Source organism: Typopeltis vanoorti, chromosome 19 (assembly GCF_054136105.1).
Source record: "Typopeltis vanoorti isolate ZY-2024b chromosome 19, IOZ_Tvanoo_1.0, whole genome shotgun sequence".
Classification (NCBI taxonomy): Eukaryota; Metazoa; Arthropoda; class Arachnida; order Uropygi; family Thelyphonidae; genus Typopeltis; species Typopeltis vanoorti.
Window position 1 is genome coordinate 98,015,224 of NC_143567.1, and position 13,404 is coordinate 98,028,627.

At 37.0% G+C, this 13,404-nt stretch overlaps 1 protein-coding gene across 1 annotated transcript in view; it reads right to left on the bottom strand.

Moving 5' to 3' along the window:
• SCOT (Succinyl-CoA:3-ketoacid CoA transferase) overlaps positions 1-13,404 on the bottom strand; it is a 210,706-nt gene that overhangs the window by 79,915 nt on the left and 117,387 nt on the right. Inside the window, exon 10 of the mRNA XM_090408800.1 lies at positions 7,329-7,423. Within this exon, the coding sequence (XP_090264926.1) occupies positions 7,329-7,423 (95 nt within the window). The remainder of the gene's footprint in view (positions 1-7,328; positions 7,424-13,404) is intronic.

Sequence of the window (13,404 nt, forward strand, 5' to 3'; positions counted from 1 at the left end):
TTTCATTATGATACTGTTTCAAAAAAGTTCAGTGCTGCCACCATGCATTTTGTATTGTGATCATCAGTGAGTATTTTTGGCATCCATTCTAAATACAATTTGCAATACTGCAAGTATTCCATTATCATTTCATGTAGTAAAGAAGATGGTGAATGACATGGTAATCTTCTATTTTCTCAAATCTATTCATTCACCTGGTCAAGTTTCTGAATCAGTAGTGATTAAGAATGAATAGCTATTGAGTTTCATCATACACATTAGTCTTCCCTTCACTGAATATCCTAAATCATCTACTTATTAGGCATTTTTTCCATACACTTCACTAACTTGTCTATAAATTTCAGCCATATACATATTTGGCCTAAAATTTTATCACTGATCACATCTCATAACTAAAGGGGTTTTTGATTTGCTTACTCATTTTATGACATCACAGTAGCCATATTGCCAGTTCTCAGACTAGGGTTATAAATCTACCATTGTGTCATAAAATTCCAGTTTACTGTAATGTCACAGTTCACAAAGTCCAACCTCATGCTAGAAAGGATACATGTGAGGTAGTAGCAAAATTCTTAAGGGATGCTTGATGGATAAAAATTCCTCAGGAACCCTGAACATTCTTGCTGAGAGGGCTCTGGTGAAGCTGCAAAAGATCCAGCAAGCTGGCAGCGGATTTATTTAAGCTAAAAAGAAACAAAGGAATTAAAGCTAGACAGATGTAAATGACCTGGACTGGAAAGTAAATTTAAAATAGGAACAGAACATAATGACACATGCAGGTAAAGATGAGGAGTTAGTGGATGCTATGAGGAAATCAGATGTGTTGGTTTGAATGAGATAAAATGGAAAGGAACAGATGATCACCCAAAAAATGGTGTTAGTTTTTAGCATCAGTATCTGGGCCACAAAGTTTACATATGGAAGAAAAATCATTATTTGAAAAGCAGTCGGAGGGTATTACTCAAAACAAGAGTGTAATCTCAGATCAATAACACACAGGATCGAGAAGGTAGAATAGAGATGGAAATTTTTTTTTTTTTTTTGTTAAAGAAATGAAGGACAAAGATTATTGGATTTTTTCATCAGAAATGATTTCAAAATTAAAAACTGATTGCTTGAGAAAAGACAAAGCCACAGAATCACAGGATATATTTGGGATAGTGAGCAAAAATAGATAATAGATTATTTCATCACTGATGAAGAATGGAGAAGAAAAATCACAGATATTAAGAAGTTTTGCCCCCTGTAGCTTTCGATGGAGATCACTAGCTTCTTATAGCCACCTTTAAAGTGTGTAGGGAAAATAAAGGAGCAAGGGGAAAAAAAGAAAATGATAGAAAGTGAAGCTGCAGATGTTTAAACAGAATGAGACAAAACAAGGCCTCCAAAAGGTAATGCCTCCAAAAAGTAACTTATCGTATGCCCAACGCATGGCTCTCCTGAAACTATGCAAAGAAAAAAGTATCGTCATCATTATAGCGGATAAGGGTAATGCCACAGTCGTTCTTAATACCAGCGAATACAATCGTAAAATGAACGTTATCCTCCGCGATCGCGCTACCTACATCATGCTAAAACACGACCCCACAAAAACACAAGTTAAGAAATTAAAAATCTTACTTAAAAAAGTAACCTACTGGCCCCCTGACATCACGAAAAAACTTAAACCTTTCTGCTCCCGTCCCCCCCGAATATGCGGTTTACCAAAAATCCACAAACCCAATTCCCCGCTCAGGCCTATAGTAGATGCCACCAATGCACCTTGTTACAGACTGTCTAAACAGCTGGCCAACTCTCTGTCCCCCCTCACCGGAAATTCCGCATCCTATATAAAAAACTCGACCCACTTTAAAGCCCTCACAGAAAATTTAACCTTGAATAATACAGACATATTAGTAAGCTTTGATATCTCCTCATTGTTTACCAATATTCCCTTAACTGACACTTTATCTCTCTTAGAAAACGTTTTTCCCTCTGACATCTTAGATCTCTTTTCCTTTGCCATCAACTCTGGGTATTTCTCTTGGAAGAACAAAATCTACAAGCAGATAGAGGGAACCACCATGGGTTTCCCCCTCTCATCCCCCCTTGCCAATTTCTATATGGAAGATTTCGAAAAACGAGCCTTAGACTCAGCCCCACTCTATCTGGCTAAGATATGTAGATGATGTGTTCTCTATTTGGCCTCATGGCCCAGACACGTTAGACTCCTTCCTCAGTCATCTCAATAGCCTACATCCAAGAATCCAGTTTACTATGGAAAAGGAAAAGAACAATTGTTTACCCTTCCTAGACACCTTAGTCACACGCCTGCCTAATGATACACTTGCATTCACTGTATACAGAAAACCCACACACACACAGGCAGATACATTCACAAACTCTCCCACCACCATCCCTCGCAACAATATGGCATCATTAAAACTCTTACCAAGAGAGCCCACAATCTTTGTTCCAGTGGAACCGCCCTCACTACTGAGCTTAACCACATACACAGAACTTTCCTCTCCAATGGCTACAGCGAACACAGTATCAAAAAAATAATCAATTCCTCCCCCATTTCCCATCCCTCTCGTCAACAAGATTTTAAAAATGCCATCACCATACCCTACATCCATGGCACTTCAGAAAAAATAGCCAAGATACTAAAAAAGTATAACCTACACACAGCATATAAGCCCTACCGCAAACTTGCTACCCTTATCCGGTCTACGAAAGATCAGCTCCCTCCTCTCTCTCTCTGCCTGGAGTTTACAAAGTACCCTGTTCCTGTAAGCTTGCGTACTTTGGACAGACAGGCAGATCAGCATCCATCCGCCTGGAAGAACACAAGTTGTACATCGTTAAACACAACTATGGCCATTCAGGCTTGGCTGACCATGTGTTGGACACCACCCACAGAGTATCATGGAAGAAAACCACCATGCTCCACCACAGCAAATTCAAGAAAGAGAGACTTTTCTTAGAAGCAGTATAGGACTTTAGTGTCACCCACGTGGTTGGGCTTAGTATTGTAAGTTTTTGTGTGCATGTTACATTCATTGTTTTTGTAATCGCCGTAGATGTCTTAGTGACTAGAACGAAATATAGGAAGTATTAAATTTTATTTTAATTCTTTTTGAGTGTTGTAAAAATTAAAAAAAAAAAATCCATTAAACGTCTAACATAATGTCCTCACAGCACTTAAGCCTCTACACAAGAGATAAAACAAGAATTTGAGAATTTCTCAGATCATGCCCAAGACTCATGAGTTAAAGGTAATACAGATGAAGAATGGGAAAAATTTTGAGATGTAATGGCAGGAACAGCAAAAGAGGTATGGAAGAAAGTGGAAGCAGAAAATGAGATGAAATATACCGGTGAAATGAGAGTTATAAAGAAACAGTTAAGTCAAAAAATAGTTTTTCAGAAGTTCATAAAACTTTATAATTAGAAAAAGTCATGCAAAAAATAAAAAATAATAAAATAACATAATAAATAAAAATATAAAAAGCCAGCCTGGTTGGCCGAGTGGTCAGTGTATCCGCTCTCCAGCCAAAAGGCTGCGGGTTCAAATCCCGCTGTAGGCATGGATGTTTGTGATTGTCTGTGAAAATATTACTGGTGATGATGGACAGTAGATGGCGTTGGTGTAGATGACGATGGTAGTTGTGGTTCATTGTAATTGGTGGATTGAGTGGTGGAGATGGAGAGTTGTACAGTAGGTTTCCTCCTTCGATGAGTCTTTGGACTCCCTGGAGGTGTTGCGTAATAATAATAATTAATAAAGAATAGAAAAAAACAAGCAACCAAGTTTGTTAATATTTGGAGATGGTAATTTTGCAACTACTAGAAGAGAGATTAAGATGAGATGAGATCATTATTTTAGAGACCTATTAAATCAAGATAAAAGCTACAGTGAAATAAACTGGAATGAGTAAAGAAATGAGAGAAATAATAAGGAAATAGGCCTAGTAGAGGTTGAAGAAATATTAAGGAAGATGGAGAATAGAAAATCCCTTAGGATTCCCCTGAGATAGATGATTTGCCTGCTGAATTTATCAGAGCGTCTGATAATTCAGGACTGAAATGATAGTGTGATAGCTTAAGGTGATCTCAGAGAAATAAAGTGATATCTGATGAGTAGGTCAAGAGAATTTTTGTTCCAATATATAAAGGATGCTCAAAAAGGAAGTGTAATAAATACAGAGGAATAACATTAGTTTGCCACTATGCAAAGATTTATTAAAGGATAATAACAACAAGATAAGAAATAAAACACAGGAAGATCTAAGAAGAGAGCTATTTGGTTTTAGGAAATGGAAATCAACTGATGATTTGATTTGTTTAAGGGATATAGAAACAGACACTTGGAATTTGGAAAAAGTCTATTTATGGTTTGGAAAAAGCCACTGATTGGGTTCAGCAGGAAAATGTCTTGGAAAGTTTGGAAATAAAGAAATAGTTATCAAGAACAAGTAATATAAATGTAAGAGCTCTGTGTGAAGACTAAATTTGGTAATTCAGACTGGTTTACACTTAATAATGGACTGTGACTAGCATATGCTTTATTTTCATTGCTCTTCATTGTGGTGATGAACAATGTCCAGGATATGGTTAGTGACCATCAAGGAGAAACACGCTATATTTGCAGATGCTACAGAAGAAACTGGACAAGTGGAAGTGTGACAGAGAACTATGAGTTACGTATTAATAGCAAGAGTAAGAGCACAGTTTTAAATTGTGGAGAAAATGTATAAGTTAACAGAATTACAATTAATGAGCAAGTCTTAAGTAGAAACTTTAATTATTTCAGAAATGTATTTTTTAGTGATGGAAGTTTAGATCATTAGGTCCAGTGAAATCCAAGAAGGATTTCACTGGACCAAAGTTTTTTTTAACAGTGTACATAGTCTACTCTGTGTAAGCAGATACATGGAGACCAACAAAAAGAGACATAAGTAGAATATAAGTAATGGTAATGCAAGTTTTAAGGTTGACAATGACAAAAACAGGGAAAATAGAATAAGAAATATGGACTTTAAGTAGAAATATTTTGGGATTAGTGTTGAAGAAATACTTGTGAACACAGAAGTGGTTTGGACATATGAGAATGAATTAAGAAAGAATATCAAGAAGAATGTATGAAATGAAAATTGAGGGAGAAAACACTAAGAGGAAGACCATGGAAAAGACAGTGAGAGAGAGATCAGACAAGAAAAGATTTAGAAAAAATTAATCTTGGGCTGACACAATGTTCATGAAGAAAGAATGTGAGAGAAGAAAGACACGGAGAGCTGCGATTCACCAGATGCGCCTAATTACATAATTATCATATATCTATAAACTGTATTTACTCGAATATAACTCGCCCTCGAGTATATCTCGCACCCCTGATTTTACTTTACGAAAAAATAAAAAGTTTCACATATAGTTGGCATACAAAAAAAGTTTAAAACTAAGAAATAGATAGTGAATGTTATGGCAGTTTCAGATATTTTTGAATCCAGTTCGAGAGAATCAGCATTTTAACTCAACAATAGTCTGCTAGCCTTTGTAGTCGAGTAGCATGATCTTTTGTTAATACTGCACCAATCATATGCATAGAGATGAAAGGAACCAGAAGAGAAAATGTGGGAGTAAGAGCACTAACTTCTTGATCTTGGATTGTGCACAGGAGGGGGGCTGGATTAATATTAAGAAATCATCATTAGAACTGTTGTGCAACTGGATTTTGAGAGCTTGGAATATGATTTTGCCAGAAATACTTAATTCAATTACAGAAGCATTTTCACTAAAAGATTCAAATGTATCGTGTGATTAAGGTGAGCAGCCAGTTGCGTAAATAACATTGATAATTAAAATTATAATGCATTCATTTTATAAATAATGTGAGCAATTATAAATTATAATGAATAGTAAGGATTTAATTATAAATGTCAATTTAGTTTTTTCCTGAAAAACTTGAGTTTCCAAAAATCCCCAGATATATCTTGCATCACGATTTTTTTAACTTTAATTTTGGGGAAAAAAGTGCAAGTTATATTCGAGTAAATACAGTAATTTTAACAGAGCTGAATGCTGGTGGTAAGAAAACACTGTGCTGAACCAAAATGATTCCATGCACAGGCTGCATAGAAGAAATGGATGCAAGCTTTTAGATGCATAGAGTATGTTTGATGGCAGAAAAGACTTGTATAAGAGGGATGGCCTGCACTTGAATTCATTTAGCACTAGGAGCATGGAAAATTATTTATTGGGATGAGACAATGCAGAGAGTCGGGGAAATTAGATCAAGGGAGGAATGCCAAAAATGCGTGTGCAAGTTCAATTATGGTGTACAAACGTGATAAAGATATGAATGGCTTCGAACATAGTTATGTATCTGAGAAGGGGTAGAAATATGATTTGAGTATGGTTGGACCTTTCGAGTAGGTCTGAGTTGGGAAAAGAGATTTAATTATAAGAATAGACTAGGTAGAAATTTGTTATATCTATACACAAATGCCAGGAGCATCAGAAACAAAGGGGGTTGAGTTTGTTGCTTTACTGAATATGACATGGCCTAAAATTGTGTGTGAAATCTGGCTATCAGAATCAGATATGGTAACTAGGATTGAGTGTAATGAGTATACTATCTTTAGGAATGACAGAAGAGATAGGAGAGGAGGAGTAGTACTACAACTTAAATCCAGTTAGGGTAGAGCACATGGTTGTGCTTTCTTTTTGCAGGTAAAAGGTATTTTGCTACACAAAATAACCGGAATGCAGTATATCCAAGAATGTAAAAGAATTGTGTCATTGATTGGGACATTTGTGAAAAGGGCAGAGATGTCAAAAATGACTTATAAATAGTTTTCATCAATTAATTTTTATAATTAAGCCACAACTTAGCCTTAACACTGATGCTAAATTACTGATTAGGCCATCACTATTGCTGTATTAAAAATATTAATATGAATTTGGTCTCAACTTCAACAATGTTATAAATAGAATATAGTTTTGATGTTTTTTTTCTTTCCCACCACCTGCACTAAAAGTCAGACCAGTAGAATAGCAATTGATCAAATTATTGTCAACTCTGGAATACTGTTTAAAATGTTTGTTGTATAGCTTGTCTGTCTGTATGTGTGTACTCCAGACGACCTTAATATGAAGGTCAAAACATCAGGAAATTAAAGTAATTATTCTTAACACAGTTGTCTCGTCTCCATAATTTTATAGAAATGAATGCAGATCATGTAACATTAAAAGAAAGGATTAGCAAGCAATTTGTTGGTCTACTTTATGTAACAAAAGTATATATGAATATGGCCAATCATAACATAATATAATATAAATATACTTACCATTCCCAAAATACCATTTTCACTGTGCAAGTGAACTTTCATTGAAGCAGGAATATAGTTACTAGCCAGCATCGGCATTCCAATACCCAAATTAACTACAATGAGTCAAGGCATGGTGTTTTATTTATTTTTTTATTATGCTAACAGGTTTTTTTAAGTTAAGAAACCTGATAATGTATTTGTTACATATTACTGTTTTTAAATATAGTTAAGATTTCTAATAATCTGATATTTATTGTTTAATTGAAATTTAATTAATCTGATGCTTAATTGAAAGTTAATCTACTTCACCTACAAATACTTTTACATGCTTTTCCGTTCTTATTTTGAAACAAGATACAAAAATAAGAAAAGCATTATTTATTATGTTATTATTCATAGCAGCATCTTCACACTTGTTCAGGACAACAATATAAAGAGGATCTGAAATAAGAAGTGACCACTATTTAGTTTTCAGCAAAATAAAAATAAATTTCATAGTCAAGGGAAAAATATGTACAAAAGTTTTAAAAAGAATTAAAGCTTCATTGCTTTCAGTGGTAAACTGTATAATCAAATATACAAATATTATTTAAGACAAAAAAAAAAGCTTGAAAACAATTACTCATGACAGACTCTGAAGAAAACAATGAATGATTCAGCCAGGTAGGTATGTTGTGAGACTGTATGCAAGAATAGAAAAATAAGAATTCAAAAAATCTATGTTACTGCAAAGAGGTTATGGTTCCCTTATATTAGTCTTTATTCAGGCCACATATGTATTAATGTGTGCAGATTTGGTCAACTGGTTTTCAAAGGAACGAGGATGCACTGGAGAGGGTCCAGAGAAGATTTACTCAGTTTCAGGTCAATGGAATGTTAGATACAAGATACAGAGCCTTGTGAATAGAAGAGGGCAGGAAGGATATGAGTGAGATATATAAGTTTGTGAAGGGTTGTTACCAGATTTCGTTACCATGAATGCGGAAGAGATTTCTCATAGAATACCAGTACACAAGGGTAGAACCAGAGGTCATCCATGGAAGCTGTATAAGGAGGAATGTGAGCAGAGGAGTAGAATGTGAGTTGGAGAGAATCATGGAAAGGGGAATGCACTGGCTGAAGGTATGGTGAGTGCAGAAACTGTAAATGGGTTTAAGGCATAGTTCAATGATCTCTCCGCATGTGAGAGTATGGACCTCCTACAATGAGTCCTTTAACTCTATGGAGATTAGATATTTTAAACTTTTTTAAAATTAAAATTTAATGATTTGTATTTTTGAATCAGTCTGTAGGAATGTCATTATACCGTAAACAAAAAAATTACTGGGTTATGAATATTTCTGGATGCCCATTGTCTGATGCTGAAACTAGTGTATTGGCTAAAGGCCATGATTTTGCTTTGGTACCTAAATGCATCCTATATCTTGATTTTTTGCATAACATCAAATGCAATCTGTTGGGACTTTCAAGCAAAGATACTAATAAACTAAGTTTTGAAGTTGCTGCTTTACTCTTTAAAAGCAAATTACCTACATGTAATTTATCTAGTGCTGAAACCTGTGCACTGTTTTCATTAAGACAAAAGAACAACATATCTATTTCGAAAGTGGATAAAAGAAAAGCTATAGTGGTAATGGATAAGGCCGACTATGAGAGGAAATAAACTTGCCTTTTACAGGATACCACCATCTATCAAGGAATTAGTTATAACCCTACACAAATTAAACAATTAAATAATATGCTTGATGAAGTTATTAGCTGGGATCAAAATACTTTGGACAAGTTGTGTACTCGTTTTTGGAAGAACTCTGGTCTCCCAAAAATTCATAAAGAAGGTTATCCGGTAAGCCCTATCGTGAATTGTATTGACTGTCCCAGCTTTAGAATTGCTAAATTTCTTTCACCTTTATTAACTGCCCATACTGGACAATCTAGATCATTCATCAAGAATTCCACACATTTTCTCGAGAAAATCAAGGATATTCAAATATAAGAATTGAATTTGTTAGTCCGCTTTGACACCGTTTCCCTCTTTACCAACATTCCCTTATCTGACACTGTTAATTTACTATATGATGATTACCCTCCTGATACTGCAAAGATTTCTGAATTTGTTATAGAATCAGGATATTTCAGCTAAAAAAACAAGATCCATAGACAAGTTAAAGGCACAGGTAGCCTTCTGTCTCCACCTTTGGCAAACTATTTTTTGAACATTCTGGAAGATATCTTGTTCTCATCCATTCATTCCCAATCCTCTAGTTTACCATTCTTGGACATCCTTCTTACACACACAGCATCTGGTAATTTATCAACCAGTGTTTATCAAAAATCTAGCTTACTGGCAGATTATTATTATTAAACAAGACCTCACGGAGTCAAAGACTCATCTGGGAGGTCCTTTTATCACACACACACACACACATCTCATCATACCGTGTCTTAAACACACTCAAACTCCTTGCAGACACCACACTCTCAGGCAAGGCATTCCAATCATTCACAACAATGTACGAAAAAAACCTGCCTCTCACTCCCCTACTCACACCCTCTTTATACAGTTTCCAGGGATGACCTCTGGTTCTCCCCTGATCTCCCACTATTCTCTGTAGAACTTCTCCACCATTGATCTTATAACAACCCCTTACCAACTTGTAGGCTCCATCATATCTCCCCTCTTCCTTCTCTCCACTAGACTCTGCAAATTACATCTTCTCAATCTTTCCTCATACTCAACATTCCAGAGGTCAGAAACTATCTTAGTCAATCACCTTTGGACCCTTTCCAAAATCTTCATCCTTCTGAAAACCCGGCGACCAAATCTGGGCACAATAGTCCATGTGTGGCCTAATCAGAGCCTTATACAATGGAACAAGAATCTCCCTACTTCTACACGTCAGTGTCCTCCGCATCATTCCAGAAGTCTTTGTGCTGTCTTCACAATTTTAGCGATGTGTCCCCTAAATTTTAGATCCTTATCCGCTATCACTCCCAGATCTCTTATTTCCTCTACTTCCAACAATATATTCTCACCAAGCATAAATTCTGCATCCCATCTTTGTTTTCCAAATTTTAAAACCTTACATTTTGCAACATTGAACTCACATCCCCATTTGCTTGCCCAATCACTCAATTTATTCAAGTCTTCTTGCAAGGCCACAACATCTTCACTACTCTTTATGGTTCATCCCAACTTTGCATCATCTGCAAACAACTGAATATCTCCATCCAAATCTTCGCCGATATCATTAATATACAAGTTAAATAGTAATGGCCCTAAAACAGACCCCTGAGGCACTCCACTAGTGACTTTCCTTTTCCTGGATATCGCACCCCCATACACAACTTGTTGATACCTATCAGATAGCCAGTCTCCAATCCAGTGCATTAATCTAATATCCAACCCCATCTGCTCTAGTTTGACTGTCAACTTATCATGAGGTACTCTATCAAAAGCTTTTGCGAAATCCAAGTATATTACTGTGTATCCTTCTCCTCTGTCCAAGGAAGCAGTCACTTTATTGTAATAAGTAAGTAGATTACTAAAACATGACCTCCCTTTAGCAAATCCATGCTGTCCATCAAAGATTATACCATTGTTGTCCACCCAACTCTGGATCCTAGTTCTCACAAGCTTCTCCAACAACTTCACCACAACACTTGACACAGAGATAGGCCTATAGTTTGATGCTTGAGTTCGATCACCTCCTTTATGAAGTGGCACAATCTTGCCCTCCTTCCACTCTTTAGGAACTTGACCAAGTGCAAGACTCGTATTAAAAAATATGTCAAGGCAGGTGTCAATTCTCTGGCACATTCCTTTAGAATACGTGGTGATATATTATCAAGTCCCACAGCCTTATTTATATCTAGTTTACTCAACTCCCCAAACACCTCTTGCTCACTTACAGTCAGTCTCTCCTCCCCATCATCAACTGCTCTCAATCTCTCCATGAAGTCTCATTCACAAGATTGAAAGATCTTTATGAACTGCTCATTAAGTATCTCCACCACACATTCTGCATCAGCTGTCTTTATACCATTTCCTCCAATCAATGTCATCCTTCCATAATCATTCTTTCGTTTGCTGGCTAGATATCGAAAGGTTACTTCCACTTCTCTTATGCTGCCTCCACAATCCCTTTTTCTCTGTATCGCATGCTTAATCTCTTTATTCATCCATCTCACACCTACCTTATTTAACCTTCTCACCCATGGTATACATTTAGACATTGCATGTACTAAATAATTTTTGAAAATCCCCCAAGCTGCATTGATCTCTTTTCCAGCTAACTCCTCATTCCATGCTACACCTGCAAGCTGTTTCCTGAGCTTTTCATAATCACCCCCCTTGTAGTTCCATATATACCCTTTTTTCACAGGGGTCCTTGCACTGCTGGCAACCACCCAGGTAATCATGGTCACTTTCACCAATTGGTGGATGATTTGACACCTCATTTATAATTACATCCTCCTATGAGATGACCAAATCCAAGACCCTTAATCCTCGTGTGCCCTCTGTTATCCCTCAAAAACTCAAGAAACTCATTTTCTTTACTTCCAGTTGCTATCTCTTCATTCCAGTCTATATTGCCATAATTAAAATCACCCATGATGATCACCCTTTTATTATTTGCTTGGCTGATTTGACTATACATTTCACTATCACCACCACCCACATTACCAGGTCTATAGCAACATCCCACCAAGTATTTGATTCTATTCACTTCTATCTCACACCATTCTGCCTCAAAACCACTGGCCCTATTTCCCTCTTGCATCTCTACCTTGTATGGACATAACTTTTGCTCTATCATCAATAGCACTCCCCTTCCCTTTTTACCCCTTCTATCCTCACGAAACACATCATACCTTTCCATCTCTATTCCTGTCAGGATGTCGTCCTCATCTAACCATGTCTCCCTTATTCCGACAATCTTTGGGTGCACATACGCAATTAGTGCAACCATTTCATCCGCCTTGTTTCTTATACTTCTAGCATTGGTATACAAACACAACAGCTCATTTCTGGATCTACAGCTAGTTCCACTGATACCACCACTCGATGTGATCTCTCCATGCTGGACTGGGGCCATTTCCCTTTCTGCTTCTTCATTTCAGAACCCTTTGCAATTCCATCTGTTTCCTCTTGATCCCTGGTCACCCCATTTCTTTCCTGCCTACACATGCTCTCACTTCCTCTTGGAGCATCCACCTTTCTCACGCTGTGTACCCTTGTCCACCCTGAGCCTCCCCGTTTCCCTGCTCCTCTTGCACACCCATTCTCTCATTTTCTATACTCATACCACTCACTTCCCCATTCATTTCCGCTTCTTCAATCTCTCCTGTCTTACTCTCCTGCTCTTTCACATCACTCCCCTCTCGATCTGATTCATTCTCTCTATTCACTTCTCTACCTTCCAGCAGCAGTCTCTCCAAGCGACTCACACCATAACCACTCAAATGCAGTCCATCACTCCCATACAGCTCACTTCGTCCCTCAAACTCATTCCACACATTAACAAACTGTACTCTCATCTCCTCACACATTTCAGCCAGAATATCATTCATAATCCTTGCTCTCTGCCTCATTTCACGACAATCATACCTAGGCAACACACTGACTACCCTTCCTGTCACACTATTCTCTTTTATCTTTCCAAGCAGTCTCCTGACATTCATTTTGACATGCTCTTTGTTCTCTCTCAAATCATTTGTACCAATTAATACAATTAACTCTTTTGCTCGCTCCCGCTTCATATCCAATGCCTCAATCACTCTACTCATTTTACTGCCTGGAAAACAATATATTCTCGGGTCTCATCAGTGAGTAGGTAGACCTAGCGAACTAGGTCTACCTATCACTATTCTCACTTCTGTTCGCTACAAACTTGGTATTAACTAGGTCTACCTACTCACTGATGAGACCTCAAAAAAGGTCGAAACAGGTCTGGGTAGTGACCTTTTCTCATAATGTTGAACATAATACAGCTCCTAGGAGTTAAGTTCACATTATGGGTAAATATCAAGAATAGTGATTGGAGCTTGCTCCATCCTTTACACGAGTTGCCTCAGCTTGCACTACCTTCAAGGG